The sequence below is a fragment of the Anolis carolinensis genome, chromosome 1 (assembly GCF_035594765.1).
Source record: "Anolis carolinensis isolate JA03-04 chromosome 1, rAnoCar3.1.pri, whole genome shotgun sequence".
Lineage (NCBI taxonomy): Eukaryota > Metazoa > Chordata > Lepidosauria > Squamata > Dactyloidae > Anolis > Anolis carolinensis.
In genome coordinates this window covers 293,322,123-293,339,035 of record NC_085841.1, presented here as the reverse complement: position 1 = coordinate 293,339,035, position 16,913 = coordinate 293,322,123, and the positions used below count along the sequence as shown (strand labels likewise).

The 16,913-nt window shown below is 39.4% G+C and overlaps 1 protein-coding gene across 3 annotated transcripts in view; it reads right to left on the bottom strand.

Moving 5' to 3' along the window:
* Positions 1-540: 540 nt before the first annotated feature.
* The window catches only part of ldlrad3 (low density lipoprotein receptor class A domain containing 3), a 245,617-nt gene continuing 229,244 nt past the window's right edge, over positions 541-16,913 (bottom strand). The window contains exons 5-6 of one of the 3 annotated variants that reach the window (XM_008105879.3): positions 6,424-6,772; positions 541-2,912 (exon numbers count right to left, since the gene is read on the bottom strand). In XM_008105879.3, coding sequence (XP_008104086.1) covers positions 2,651-2,912; positions 6,424-6,772 — 611 coding nt within the window. In that variant the 3' untranslated portion in view covers positions 541-2,650. Of the gene's footprint in view, positions 2,913-6,423; positions 6,773-16,913 lie in introns of those variants that run through there. The other 2 variants (XM_008105887.3, XM_062967887.1) reach the window with 2 other exon arrangements.

The window sequence follows — 16,913 nt, the reverse complement described above, 5'->3', positions numbered from 1 at the left end:
ACATGCACAGAGAGTGTAGTAAATGCTTTATCTTGTAAGTAAAGTATGGAGAATTGTTCAGGAGTGACAAATGTGCGATATAACACATCTGTGTGCTCTTTCTTTTCTTTTCTTTTTTTAATACTATAAAGGTTCAAGCCCTGAGGTGTGCCAAAAGCAGATCTTTGGATCTGGACCTACATAAACAACTATTATACTTTAGGGAAACAAAACTTAGCTAATGCATTGCAGGGCACATAAAAGCTGCTCCGTTTATGCCTTGCTGTTTAAAATAAGGTTAGAAACCTCTTTTTAATCCAATGTTTACTTTAAATCCTGTTATGAAATGCTCAAATTCCTAACATTCCTCAAAATATATGGCCCCTTCAGGGGTTTAGTGTTTCCACATTAGAGTGCTCAGTATAAAGATATATGAATATGAAAATATAACTGCCTTTGAAGGATATTTTAACATCCACCAAATGTGCACACTTCAGTGATATGCTGGGCAAATATGTCATGTTACCAAGCAATTTTCTAGACTGAGCAGGAAAAGTACAGTTCATTTATATTGCTTTATTTATACCTTATTCAAATATCTCCAAAAATTATTCTCCAGTAACCAAATGCAAAGTTAATTGAAAAGGGGAAAAATGCATACAAACCATTAAAATGCATTTATTTTTGAAGTCTAAGTATCTCAGCACAAATGTAGATATGTACATTCTAAATTGTTTGGGGGGGGGGGGGGAGAGAGAGAGAGGCCAGTTATTTTAAAAGCAGACACGGTATTCAAATAGAACCTATTAAAGCAGTACCATAAGGTCAAGCAGAATACTACTTCAAAGACATCTGTAGCAAGCCATATCTCCCTTTCCTTTAAGATGGGGAAACTAACCTAGACTTTGATGATACTGTGTTTGAGTTAGGGAAGGATGACCCCTCCCCCAGTAATTCTGATTGAGATCTTGCTCCTAGTGCCTGCAATTTGGATTGTCACAAAAAGATCCATTTATCGGAACTTTTTTTGCACTATGGGTCAAACTGTAAAGGAAAAAAAATGTCATTACTAGTGATGTTATTAAAGTAGCTGGTAGTTTGAATGATGCCAAAGTATTGGCATTCTAAAGACTGATTCACACCAGAGAGCAGATATAGCTTTACTATCGCAGATACTTCAAAGTGTACAGTCAAAGTAAAGGTGAATCCTGGCCTGAATGCTGGTGTGAATTTCAGTTATGCAGCAAATGTAATGAGTTTTGGGTGCAAAGTATGAATCAGTCATAATTTCACCCAGCAGACTATATGTTGGTACTAAACCGCACTTTACATAGAGTAAAAATGTAACAAAGTTTGGATCTCATGCATAGATCATGGAAGTAACTTCCTGATGAGCTACAGCTCTGAAATTTGGTATCTGCATAATCCAAGGCACTTCAGATGACTAGGAAAAGATGAACATGGGGCATTTATATTTATCTCCTTTAAAACCAGAGAAACAAGGAAGCCCCAACTGGTTCAGGCACCTCAAAAGCTGGATTTTGGCACACAAGGAGCCAGAAATAACTCCAAAGACAAGGGCATATGCTTGAGAGGGGGAACAAGAGTAAGAGAAAGATCACGATCTCTCTCTCTGTCAAAACTGGTGACTAACCTACACTCCAAAATACACAGAAGTTGAAATTTGGTTCAGTCAAACAAATTATTACAAAAATCAGAATGGTAGAATTTTTGAAATCCTAACTTGAAAGAAGTTATATTAGGTGGTTGTAATAACCCCATGAGTCTTTAAACAAGACATTTTTACACCTTGTGGTCAAAATAGGGCATAAAGTTTATCTGATAACAGAAAATAAAACTTTATGTAAGGAGGATACCTAAATCCAATTGCTAATCCCAACTAGAGTCAACATTTATATCAAGTCAATTGATCCAGTAGAGCAGTGGTTCTCAACCTGGAGTCCCCAGATGTTTTTGGCCTACAACTCCCAGAAACTCCAGCCAGTTTACCAGCTGTTAGGATTTCTGGGAGTTGAAGGCCATAAACATCTGGGGACCCCAGGCTGAGAACCACTGTAGTAGAGGCTAATATTTGGATTTAATTTATGGTTGACTAAATGAGTTACTTTTCATCTCTGGAGGTATTTGAGGAGCTAGAGACTTCCAGTTGCCACCAGCAACACCATCCAATGATTGCACAATGCAAATTTCATTTACTCACACATTATGTACATATTTACAGACATAAATACAGTTTAAAAATACAGCATGAGATGTTTTCAACTATAGGAGTATACTGAGGTACATGTGTATATATTATATCCAGACACATACTCACAGTAAATACCCCTGAAAGACCTTAAAGGCAAATAGGCAACATGAATCCAAATTGAAATTTCTGTACTGTTCCCTGAACTCAGCATAAAATATTTGTGTTTATCTTGACTAAAACCACCGGCATATATTTTTTCCATTCATATGTTTTTAAACCAAATGTAGAGATGACTTAACAGGAGTCTGCACATCTCTAGTCCATTTCAAGGGCCTTTTGATTGGGAAAGTTTCCCAAAGAGTTGCACTGGTTGTCCAAGGAAGAGTCCACGTGACGTTTGACTTCTTAGCGCCTCTCCAAGTCCAAGCCGACCTCCAGAAGAACCGGACAAATTAATGTTTACAGTTCCCTGACACAAACTGAGTTGATCAGAGTCTCACTTTGTTCAACTGTAGCGCCATGTAGTGTACTGTGATAGTCCAAACTTGTGACAGTGTTTCTTGTTGGAGTACCATTCAAAGTCACGGGACTCCTTGCCACTGCATCACCTGTACTTGCCACACTCCCACTTCGAGAGCGATAAGGAGGTAGGTCTATATGACTTTGGGAGTCTGTATCTGAAGAATAAGGAGGTGGGGGAAGATCAAACCATGGAGGTCTGCTGAAAAATACAAATAAATTGCCATGTCACTGGTTATATGAGAAGTGGAGCATCAGAATTTATTCCACCAATTTATGAAATCACTGTATTGAAGTAAAGCTTCATGGAAAATGTACATGATCTGACTGATAAAGTCTTTGTAGAAAAACCATTACTGTGTTGTACAGAAGCAAATGCTTTGGGGATTGGGAGTTGATCCAGAATTTTAGGAAAACTGACTCATAAAACATTGATTGGATGACAACCCAGCTCAGTAAACCTAACTCCTCTTAGCTGTGAGTGATTTTACAAACCTTTGACTTCAAAAGTAATTGACAAATTAATGTTTAAATGAATATATGTCATAGAGCACTCAATGAAATGATATTTAAAAGGGGTGTCCCCTGCCTGAAGTATGGTGAGAAGTAAAAGGCAGATAACTAAATCAATTCCTGGATTGATTATAGGCACCACTTGTGAAATGCACAGTAAACGAGTGGAAGTGAATGAAACTGAAACTACTATGAGGAAGAAGAAAAGCTATATTTTTAAGTATCGTACTTTAAATAAGGAATTGAGATCCTGCATCAGGAGACACAGCTGTTTTTCCTGCTTTCATTTTAAGTTAGGCAGTTTGTCAACAGAGGAATTTCTGAGGCACTGGAGGGCAGGGTGGTGAGCAATTACATGCCCAATCCTCTCCTGGTAGCAGGCCACATTGTGAAAGGCAAAGATACAGGGACCCCATGGGGTCATGTCACCACTGCCTGTTGCACTGCTTCTAGGAGAGCACTGGGTGCATCATTGCTCACTGCACCTTGGAAAGCAGCAGCAGCAGCGAATACATGGATTGCAGGATCAAGTGTAAAGCCTGCTGGGGGGTTATCAAAATTACAAAGCTGCTGCCACTATCTCAATTGAAACCAATATTGATCTTAGTAGCAATGCCAAGAAATGAACTAACTTTCTATTTCTAAAAACACAGCTATATTGCAGCTATATAGTTTCTACACCAGATTATACTTTTTATTAGATTAGCATCATATGATGAAGGCAGATATGCCATCAGTTTCCAGGAGCTTCATTGAAACAGTCCCTGAAGCTAAGCCAATTTTCACACTAAACACATGGAGTCTTTAGCCATCAGCTCCCACAATTTAGAATGAACAAAACAAAATCCTATAGGTTGTATTTTTTCCCAAAAGGAGTTTTGATATGAGTAAATGAGCTTTGTTTACTTAATTGTTGCAAGTGATCCAGCTGCCTCAAAGTAACAATCCCACTGTAGGGAAATTACATTTTTGCAAATGCACAAAGCTCAATACTTTGTCACTAGGAAATACAATTTCCCTTCCCACAAACGGTTATTGTGACTCTGAGTGCCTTCAGAACATGACGGCATGAATCTCATGGGCACTTTGTGATGTCATTAATGGTGAATGACAATTCCCTGCCCCCTTGCTTGAATGCCATCCTTTAAAAAATTGATTTTATCTTAAATTATTTATTCTTCAGAGGTTGAACATTCCATGCAGCATCAACTGCATAGCCTTTGAAGGGAATCCGGTGACAAACAAAAAGTAACAAAATTCCTTCCATCCTCAGACAGCAAGGCACTGCCATTTTGTACAATTTTAAATATTTGTTCAGTTCTTTAAAGATCTATTATAGCAGCAGTGTGCATATCTCATTTTTAAACAGAGCAGCAAGCACAATGTTTTCTTCTTAATTATGTGGGAATAAAATAACACACACTTGGTATTGGATTAAGGCTATTTGGAGTGCAGCACCCAGGGACATATTGATCTAGTTTAGGAATAGGAATTATGTGGCTGTCCAGATGCTGGATTGGAAATTTCAGAATCCCTAGCTAGCTCAGCTTGTGAAGAATGCTGGGAGCCACAACCCAACATTTGGAGGGCTGAAACTCTGATCTAGACTTTATTCAAAGAGAGAACAAACTTCAATGGGCTAGACAAATATGTGTTTGCATGTACACAGGGGCAGCTCAAGCAGTAAGCATACTACGCATTTGCGGAAGGTACAATCCTCTAGGGGGCGCAGTTGAGGCGCATCCAGTCTCTCTACCGCGAGGAGGGAAAGGGCGACGGCGGGGATCGAACCCGCGGCTGCCTCTAGCCACGCTGCTTCCAGGGCTTCCCGGAGCTTCAAGCGTCTGCGTGGGGGCTGGGCAAGGGAAGAGGCCGGGAGCTTGATGAGGGCAACATCCCTTCCCTTGGCAAACCCCTGGCCTCTTCTGTTGCTGCAAGGGAGGAGGCCGGGGACTCAACGAGGAAAGAAGTGGTGTTTCCCTTGCCAAAGCCCCGGCCTCCTTCCTTGCTGCAAGGGAGGAGACCGGGGCTTTGACAAGGGAAAAGTCACCATTTCTCTCCTCGCCAAAGCCCCGGCCTACTTCCTTGATGAAAGGCAGGAGTTCGGGGCTTTGGCGAGGGAAACACCGCCGCTTCTCCCTTCGCCAAAGCCCTGGGCCTCCTTCCTTGCTCCAAGGGAGGAGTCTGGGGCTTTGTCCATTTCTCTATTCGCCAAAGCCCCGGACTCCTTCCTTGCTCCAAAGGAGGAGTCCAGGGCTTTAGTGAGGGAAACACCGCTTCTCTCCTCGCCAAAGCCCCGGATTCTTTCCTTGCTCCAAGGGAGGAGGCCGGGGCATTGGTGAGGGAAACGCTGCCGCTTCTCTCCTCGCCAAAGCCCCGGACTCCTTCCTTGCTGCAAGGGAGGAGGCCGGGGGCTCGACAAGAAAAGAAGCAGCAAGTGATTGGTTTTTTGGGGGGGGGGGGAACGCCAAAAATACTGTTTGCTTACACTTGAAAAGTACCTAGGGCCAGCTCTGCATGTACACACACAAATATTGCACATTAAATAGTGAAAAGGTTTTTCAAATTAAATTTCACATCACCATAAAAGAAATTGTAAGGGGAATCGCAATTTGAAGGCAGCCTTAATACCAATAGATTATTTGAATCAAATCTAATAAGATGATTAGCTAATTATATGGTCTCAATAATAAAATTGTACAGCGAAATGCCGAGGTTCTTATATGCAAAAATGAGGACAGATGGAATAATAATGGTAAGTAAAGGTTGAGCAACCCTTGTCTGAAATGCCCAAATACTCCAAAATCATTCGCATGGGTAGCTGAAATAGTGACACCTTTGCTTTCCGAGAGTTTAGTACATACACACAAGCTTTGTTTCATGTGCAAAATTATTACAAATATTGTATAAAATTGTCTTCTGGCTATGTGTATAAGTTGTATTTGAAGCATAAATGAATGTTGTGTTTAGATTTGAGTCCCATCTCATTATCTCATTAGATATTTCATTATGTATGTATATGCAAATACAGGCATTCCAAAATCGAAAACACTTTTGTTCTCAAGAATTGATACTCAATTGGGACAAGATAAATACTGTTGCAGAGGAACAGAAATCCACACAGAAACAAAGTTGTCATAATTTGAGCGTCAGCCATTTTATACTGATTTACCTCTGAGTTGTACACTGGTTGCACATACCTTTGGTCTAGTACAGCTTCTGAATAAGATGGTGGGGAGTCTATGTCTGGTGGTGGTCTGTGGTAGGGCTGATTGGACATGTACTGGACCCCGTTGTTGACATTGTAGGTGACGCTGCATTGATGTGGATGATCGAGGACAACCAGCCGAGACAGGAGGACAGGGTGCTGCAGCCGATGCACTGGAAGCGTCATGAGATTGTTGCGCTTCCGCTGATGGTGCAGAACCAGAGCAAGGAGGGCCACTACCAGCACAAAAATTGCCGAGCTGCCAATGATTGCGTAGGTGATGCTGGGATAGAAGATCAGTTGAGGCTCTGTGGTCACATAATTCTGGTTGCTGTCAGCATCTGCAAAACAGAGAAAGGGGGAAAAAGTAAGATTAGTCTATGTGGAAGAGAAGTTGCATTTCCTTCCCTAGATATACAATGCTCATATGACCCTGGCTGGCTGGCTTCCCACTGAATTCACCCTTTTTTTAAAGGAAGTGTAGAAAATGAGCTTATCAGCAACATATGCATACCAAATAGAGACCAGCTGACTGAAATGGCACATTTCCTCCCACTTGCCTCAGATGTTTCTGCTTTGAACAGATGTGCTCAAAGACTGCAAAGAAAATGCAACGGGAAAGACACGATTTATACAGCCCTTCATCAGCATTGACAGATTACGTTTTAGTAAACAGCTGAATAGGCAAAGTCATATCCAGTTTCTGTGTGGCAATACTTACAGCACAATTCAGATCAATTGAATCCCAGTACTATATAACAAAGAGGTTCAAACATTTTCTACCAGCCTTATGCTACCTATCTTTCTTATTCTGTGGCAGTAAAGTTGCCTGCAGGTAATTCTTCCTTGCTGCGGGCAATGGAGCGAAAGACTTTACAATTCTATGTTAGTCACTGGCTTTGACCACGCAGTGTTAGCAGTTTCATCTTCCTTCCCCACTGGAAAAAAACCTGAATACAAAAAAGGTAGCTGGGATTTTATAAAAGCAAAACTGAAAGGAAACAAAAGAAAAGGGAAATAATTGCAAAGAATTCATTTTATTTATTTCTCTGAACAATATTGTATCAAGACCGCTTCTGCATGTGTCTATCCACTTCTTTTGTTGCAGCCCTTTGTTGGTAAGCAACAGGCTGCATGTACAGATCATTAGGATGTCATCTGATAACACAAAAGGAATTGAGACAACTTCTGTGGCTTTGTAAAGACTGAAAACGGTTTCCTGGGATCTCACAAAAAGTACATTGCCCAAATATCCTACAGCCAAAATCTAGTCTCCCACTCGGTTTTAACATTTCAGAACAATGACGCCCTACTTGGCAAAATCCAAGCTGCAAACTCCATAGCAACTTAAAAATAAAAATCCCAGACAGAATATTTTACACATTCAAGATGAAACGTCTCTATTGAAATAATGCTTGCCTTGCTACATAAGGAAGAAAGGATAGAATATGATTAGCCAATGTAAGTCATACTCTATTGTGTTCTTTTAAAGAAATAGTAAATGAAAGCCACTAATGTCCTATGGCATTATTACTGGAAAATGTCTTTCCCACTACACACCACATTGAAGCCTTCCTGAACAAGTCTGCATTACCTGATCTTGACATTTCTCTCTTTGATGAGAAGCAATTTTAAGTAAAGATACATCAATGTGAGACAACCACTCATCTCTGCAGAATTCGGCAGCTGCCGCTGCCTCTGGTCTTATTGCTTACAGTCCCAACCACAACATAATTAAGGAAGGCAAAAAAGAAAAAGAAATGGAGCGAGGATTTAGATTGCTGTAGCTGTAAGCCAGAAGCACATGCTTTCCATACAGAAGGTCCCATATTCAGTTAAGAAATAAGCCTGCCTGAAAGCCTGTAATGGCACAGCCACAGTTAACTGTCCTGTGTTAGCTGGACCAAGAGCCTGATTCAATGTAAGGAAGCCTATGTTCCATTATAAAAACTTCACTCCAGACAGGTGGCCATCCAGCTTTTGTCTAAAAACTGGGTGCATGGCAGAAGTCAGAAAATCTGGTTTCTTCTATTTGCTTGGACTACAATTCTTTTATCCTGGTCCACTGCCAATCCTAGTTGAGGTTTGTGGGAACTGTAGTTAAAAATAACTAACCTTGCCTGATATACAGAAATGCACCATTAGGATGGTATACTTTGTCTCATTCCAGGAGTTACCTGGCAGTTCATTAGTTTGACCACAAGTCTACCAGGCACAATTCTATTCAATTACTGAAGCTAAAGAACATTGGTGGGAAATGAACAAATTTTCAATTTATCAACAAGATTTCATACATTTGTTTACTTTTTAAGCAAACTAAACACATATACACATGCTGTGATCCAACAGAACAACAGAAATTGAGATGCTACAGTTGCTATGCTCATAAAATATTCACCAACCCTCACTCCCCATGCCTAAGAGACCAGATTGAATAATTATTAAAACCACTTGCCTAAGGGACGTGTGATGCGCATCAATGGTGAGCACCATCAAAATTGACAGCAGTGATGAGAAGATAGGTATCGTTTATAATATGTTTAAATCACTTCTGATTGGTAGACTGAATATTGGATTTACATATGGAAGACATGGAATGTTGGATTTACACAAGGATCAATCAGACTTTTCCTCATGTATCACCACTGAGCCACCCATCTGTTTGCAGATCCATTAGCCTCGCTGAGTTGCGATGAGAATGGGAGTCATACAGGGTTTTCTGGCTTTTCCAATGGTGCAACAAAGCTACACAAATAATGGTGCATGCAGCTGCACCTACATAATATAAACAAGTCTACAGATGCCAGAAAATTGAAGATTGATCCTTACTATACCACTGCTAACTGACATCAGCAAGAAGGGTGAACAACAGGAAACAACAATACAATGACATTAAAGTAAGGTAAAGGTTTCCCCCTGATATTAAGTCTAGTCGTGCCCGACTTTGGGGGTTGGTGCTCATCTCCATTTCTAAGCCGAAGAACCGGCGTTGTCCATAGACACCTCCAAGATCATGTGGCCAGTATGACTGCAAGTAGCGCTGTTATCTTCCTGCTGGAGCAGTACCTATTGATCTACTCACATTTGCATGTTTTAGAACTGCTAAGTTGGCAGAAGCTGGGGCTAAAAGCGGGAGCTCACTGTGCTCCCCGGATTTGAACTGCGGACCTTTCGGTCAGCAAGTTTAGGAGCTCAGTGGTTTAACCCTTTGTGCCACTGGGGACATTAAAGTAAAAAAGGGTATTTGGAAACAAACAGAATGTTTGGGACATATGGGATACATTTATCTATATATATAAAAGAGTGATGGCATCACGGCGATTCACAAAACAACAAAAGTACAGGCCCCCCAACCTCAAAATTTGACAACACAACCCATCATCCACGCCTCAAGGTTGATACAACAAAAAGAAAAGAAAAATAAAGTCCTAATTAGAGGGAGAGCAATAATTTTTTTTATCCAATTGATGCCAGTTTAGAGGGCTAATCTCTGCCCACTTGGTTGCCTAGCAACCAAGGGACAGCCAGGTTTCAGTTAGGGGACAGGCAGATTTAGGCCTCACTTAGACTTCTTCCACAGATTATCTAATTTGCACTGGATTATATGGCAGTGTAGACTCAAGGCCCTTCCACACAGCTATATAACCCATTTATAATCTTATATTATCTGCTTTGCACTGGACTATCTTGACTCCACACTTCCATATAATCCACTTCAGTCTGCATTTTATACAACTGTGAAGAAGGGGCCTCATATAATCCAGTTCTAAGCAGATAATATAAGATGATCAATATACAGTAGACTCTCACTTATCCAACATAAACAGGCCGGCAGGATAAGTAAATATATTGGATAATAAGAAGGGATTCAGGAAAAGCTGATTAAACATCAAATTAGGTAATCGTTATACAAATTAAGCATTAAAACATCATATTATACAACAAATTTGACAGAAAAGGTAGTTCCATGCGCAGTAATGCTATGTAGTAATTACAGTAGAGTCTCACTTATCCAACACTCGCTTATCCAACGTTCTGGATTATCCAACACATTTTTGTAGTCAATGTTTTCAATGTATCATGATATATTGCTAAATTCATAAATACAGTAATTACTACATAGCATTACTGCGTATTGAACTACTTTTTCTACCAAATTTGTTGTCTAACATGATGTTTTGGTGTTTCATTTGTAAAATCATAACCTAATTTGATATTTAATAGGCTTTTCCTTAATGCCTCCTTATTATCCAACATATTCGGTTATCCAACATTTTGCCAGCCCACTTATGTTGGATAAGTGAGACTCTACTGTACTGTATTTACAAATTTACCAGTAAAATATCACTATGAATTTGAAACACTGACTACAAAAACATTGATTATGAAAAGGATAATCCAGAACATTGTATAATCGAATGTTGGATAAGTGAGATTCTACTTTGATATGAAATAATTTCTAGGATAGAATAATGCAGAACAATATAATCTCTAAAACCACGATAGTAATAAAGAAATAAAGAAATAAAGAAAGTAAATAAAGCAAGGAAATTGGAAATTCCACAAAGGAAACAATCAGGGCCAGCTAACACCTCCCAAGAAAGGATTCTTCCAGAAAGGAAGCTGAGAAGGCAGTGAAGCACTATGTATTACAAAAGTCATTATTATTACTATCATTACTATCCTTACTATTATTATTATTATTATTATTATTATTATTATTATTATTATTGTGTTGCGGTCAACCGTGAAAATGAATACAATCTGGCTCCAAGTATTCAAAAACACTAAAATCAGAATATATAAAAATTAATGTGGTATAATAAAACAGAACAATACAATCTCTAAAATCAGAACACTAAATAAAGAACAACACTCTGAAAATAGGGGAATTCCACACAGAAAACAATCAGGGCCAGCTAACACCTCCCAACAAAGGATTCCCATCATCAAAGTCTGGCCAATCCTCTGTTTTCTCAGGGCCACAGACAGTAGAAGCATATAAAATATCGCAAACAACACCACTCTGAAAACAAGGTAATTCCAGACAGGAAACAATCAGGGCCAGCTAACACCTCCCAACAAAAAAATCACTCAGGGAGGAAACAGCTAGGCTTTAAATCTGCAAGGCCATTACATCCTAATCATTTTTCCTAATTGCAGCATTCATACTTGCCTCCAACAGACAAAAAAAAAACCCAATCAGAAATATTGTATATTCACAACCTTTAGGAAATAATGTCCCCTGATGGCACAGCATGTTAAAGCGCTGAGATGCTGAACTTCTGGACCGAAAGGCCGCAGGTTTGAATTGGGGGAACTGACAGAGCCCCCACTGTTAGCCCCAGCTTCTGCCAACCCAGAAGTTCAAAAACATGTAAATGTGAGTGCATCAATAGGTACTGCTCCGGTGGGAAGGTAACGCTGCTCCATGCAGTCATCCCACATGACCTTGGAGGAGTCTATGGACAACGATGGCTCTTCGGCTTAGAAATGGAGATGAGCACCAACCCCCAGAATCAGACATGACTGGACTTAACGTCAGGGGAAAACGTTTACCCTTTACCTTAACTACCACCAATTCCTCAATACTTTATTTTCCATACCACCATTCTTCGCCACAGCAACGCGTGGCCGGGCACAGCTAGTAGAATATATATTCATTGAAGGAAAAGGGAACAAAACTGCAATAAAAACAATGAAATTTTGGGAAAACTAAATAAGACGAGTTGGTCCAGGTGAAGGTGACACAAAAAAATGGGGGTGATATGGGATTACAATAAAATAGAATATACAAAATTGCATAGAAAATTGTAATAGAACTATAAGTATCATATGTTTAAAGAGGGGAAAAGTGAAAACTAGATGGGTAGCAGGTTACTGTTTTGTTCACTGTTATTTTAGATTAGAGCATGCAAAATGTTAATATGCTCAATGATATAAGTTGTATTAAGATGTGAAATATATGTATATGGTTTTTTTTTCAAAATACCATGTACTTTCCCATCACAGATATTGGTTCTCTATTATTGCATCTTTGGAAAAACGATTAACTGTATATTTCGATATATATGTGTGTATACACACACACACACACACACACACACACACATACATATACATACACATACATACAATAATACCCTCTTCTTTCCTCACATCCCAGGAGCTAGATAGAGTAATCTCCTATCTGCAGACCCAAGAAAGACAGAGCTACACAAATAAACTGTTTACAAGATTACAGATTGCCATCAGGAGATGAGACATTGGGAACGGTGATGAAAAGCAAAGGTGGACAAAGTTAAGTTTTTGGACTATGACTTCCAGAATTTCAAACTATGGTTTCAATATACCATGACAGGAGATGGAAACAAGGTCTTTGGCAGCCTCTTGATACTCAATTTACAATTTTATGGAAAAAGTATGACTTTTTAGTTCTGCTCCAATAATTTTCAGTAAATGTTTACACAGCTGAAGCTACTGAATTAAGTTCCCTGTTAATGCAGGTGTAACATTTATCTGTTTCAACCTAGGTATAACATGATGAAAGATGTAGAATACTGTTTGTTCTTTTTTCTGACAACCGAAAGTGTGGAGAAACTGAATTAACTCAAATTTATGCTGCTCCCATTTTTCCAGGGTTCTCGTTGCAGTATCTCAGTATTGTAATGGCACCATGTTGAAACAGTTCATCAGTCACTACTGCCTATTAAACCTCATTACCTGAAAATATGCTGACTGTGCAGACTGGAAGCTTTGAGGATAAAAATATGTATAAGAGGTCTGTGAATAGTTAAAATTGAATAGAAGGTTGGTAATGGAAAACATTATAGTGTGCACTTCTAAGATTGTTTTATTAACCATGAACAAATTACACCATCTTAAAACCATTGAGAAGGTCTAGGACCAATTGTATTAAGCCTCTTAGATGATGGAATTGGAGAACCCATTAGTTGGTCTCTCTTGAGTCAGTACCAGCCCAGCTGCTTCACACTTCATCAAGACTAAAAGCTTTTGAAATACATAATCAGAACAGGCATCTGCAGATTTACTGAACATAAGAAACTGGCAGTCTTCAAACAAAGGGTCTTTTTAACACCTAATATATTTATCACTTATTTACAACTTTCTTCCCCAAGATGTGTCTGAGCCTGCTAACAATAATCAAATCTTACTGTAAATGTAACATACACACCTCCAAATTAAGCAATATAGCCAGTATCCAAACAGTTAGCCTTCCTTCAGGTGCCAAAAGTTCCACTAAATAAAAATGTAAGCCAAAATCCTATATGTCCTATTACATTATGTAACTTAGATATGTAGCAGAGGCTTTAAGACACCTTTTTTTATAGAATTGTAAAGATGTGTAGCAGGAGGTTGATATGAGAACCAGATGCTCATTGGTACATGATGCACATGGTAGCATTGCACACCAATGTGTATTCCTCACTGGTGAACATTGCACACTGGTGTGCAAAAGGCAGACTGCATTGTACACCTTGGTTGTCATTGTTCACTAGGTGCTTTGCCAGCTCTGCTACATAACAGCAACTCTCTATGGAATGCTGATGTTGCGCAACTGTGCAATTCTAATTCCTAGAAGCCAAAGGACTTCATCACATGGAGGTCCTTAAGCTGGGGGATAGCAAGAGAATCTGTCCAACAGCAGGGCAAATCCATGGGGCAGCAAGGGGAAACAAGCATTAAGCACCCCGCATCGCCTGCATCACCTCCTTCCCCATTGCAGGGGGGAAAGCATTGTTGTCTGGCTTCCCTACACACTGTCCCTGGATTAGGTAATGAGGGCATGAGTAGCCACCTGTGTTTTCAGGGCTCCATCCTACAATGCTTCCAAGACAGAGTCCTGCTGTAAGTAGCCCTGCGTCATGTGATGAGCTCCGCTTGGCTTTGTCCTGGAAGTCTCGTAAGATGAAGCAAAAGCCCCATGTGATGTCATAAGTCTACTTATGAGGACATAAGGCCCAAACAGGATTTGAGCAAATTTTTGCTACTGCTGGAAGGAGAAGAGAAAAAGGGGGAAATAGGAGTTTCGAATCTGGGAGTGGACATCAAGAAAGCTCTGTTTCATATCCCTTTCAAATATGTGATGGAACTTTCCCAAAGATGCCAAAACCTAGACAGACTTGCATGGCAAGACAAAGCCCTTCAAACAATAGTGATTCAACGACTCCTTACAAGGTTATAGACGATGAAAGCCAAGACAATATGTCTAGGGAACTGAATGATAATCCAGGGCTGCCAGTAAGAGCTCTTGGTTTGATGTCTTTCATTATTTAGTTCTGTGTGCTTCAAAATCTATGAAATGTGGACACTCCTATCTCTTTAGACTGAAGGATTGAGCATCTTTTTCAACTAGTCTGTTTCTGTCTGTAGTTACTCCATCAGGCCACTGACTTGGATTTCAGAAAGGCAGGGTTAACATCAACAATCTGTTTAAGTTTTTTTTTAAGTATTGGAGTCTCATAATATTTATCATAATATTTATATAGGAGTATGAGCAGACTCACTGGTAATATTTTTGGCTATTGATTAAAGACAATCTTAGATATATACACACATAGTTGTGTATATATTTAAGCCATCCTCCCATCTTCCTGCTGAATATGTCACAAAAATGCTTTTTCTTCTAAAAGTCCCTTGGCAGGTTATGCAGACATCACTAACAGGTCTTCTGAATGTGTGAGACATCGAGCACTATGTCAAACACTAACGGTTGAAAACTGTGCCAGGGATAGGGCTTTATTTGTCATGCTTTATTTGTCATCGCCACCAATAAAGAGTATAAATTCTGTTTTAGCCTTGGCCAGATAAAAACCCACCAAATGACATGGGTTTACCTGTATGCTAACTCACCAGTCAACAACTGATTTAATTGGTCTGCTCTAGTTGGAGCTAACCAAAATGAGCCAAACCGGGCCAAGGTAGTTCTGACATATTCCCTTCAAATTTGCCTTTGATGGGGATGGAACCCTCAAATTTATTTTTGACAGTTTCCACCATTACATACTATTCTACAATGAGCAACAAAAGAAAGGGTACTGGTATAATGTCACCAATTAGATCCTAACCTATATCTGTAGTACACATATTGTTATGCATACAAAAAACCACCTAGTCCAGCATTCTGATTTCAGTTCCAAAAGTATATAGCCAGATACCGCTAAGTCAGAAAGAAAAACACTGTCAAATGTATGCTCAACTGCTGATGTAGTCCTTACTATGTAAAATGTTTTTCACATACTGACTGCACTTTAGAAGAGCAATACCAGTTGCTCTACAGTTCATTTCACCAATTAATACTGCTAGATATTGCAGGATAACTGCATACTGGCTCATTAGGCTAAAAGACCTGGGACTTCGTGTTTTACTCTCGCCTTTTATATTTCTTATAATGCTGTATAATTATTTTGAACACCTCTTCTATCCAGTTGCAGTGTGGAAAAGAAGGGGGGGAGGCGAATAATTAAAGTGAGAAAATGAACTGAGAACACATGAATATTAAGTTGCAGGTGAAAATTAATCTTAAGTGCTATAAAAGGAAGAGTGTTAATAACTCTAAGGGTGGGTCATGAAATGAAAAACACCTGTCAATGCTTGTTTGATTTATCACCACAAAGCAGCTAGGGCATCATTACTTTGGGACAACTCTTGCAAAAACTGTAACCATCTCCAGGTAGTTGTTTCAGAAAATGGCAGTCTATGCTGACTGTCTCTGCTAACTGACAACTCTCACTATATCTTGACCCAGTAAGTTCCACAGCTGACTATGTAATGTGTGTAAACAAGTATAGTACTGCTTTTTATTTGTCCTGAACCACCCACTATTTGGCTTCCATGGTTGACCCAGGGGGTTTAGTATTATGGGGGAGAAAAATGTCTCCCTATCAACTTACTACTTTTCCCCTTGGGAAATCATTCTAGTTACCTATTCATTTTGGCTGCTCTATGCACCTTTCATTCATATCGATCTATCTATCTATCTATCTATCTATCTATCTATCTATCTATCTATCTATCTATCTATTCAAATGTAGCAATAACACTTTAGAAGAGCAATGCAAAATTCCTAACCTCATAAACCTCATGATTCTACCTAAAGATTAGGAAGAACTTTCTGATGGTATGAGCTGTTTGGCAGTGAATATTATTGTTTTTATATTTATTTATACCCTACTTTATGTCCCCCAGAGGGGACTCAAAACAGCTTTACATAAAAGCATCATCATAAATATTTGTTGCTGCCTTGGAATTTGCTACTGCCTTGGAATGTGGTAGGGTTTCCTTCTCTGGAGGCTTTTAAGCAGAGGCTGGATGACCATCTGTCAGGAGTGATATGATTCTATGTTCCTGAATGGCAGGGGTTGGACTAGATGACCCTTGTGGTCCCTTTTCCAATTCTATAATTCTATGAACACTTCACAAAGCTAGTGTGGAAGAACAAATATAGGGTTGAGGAGAACA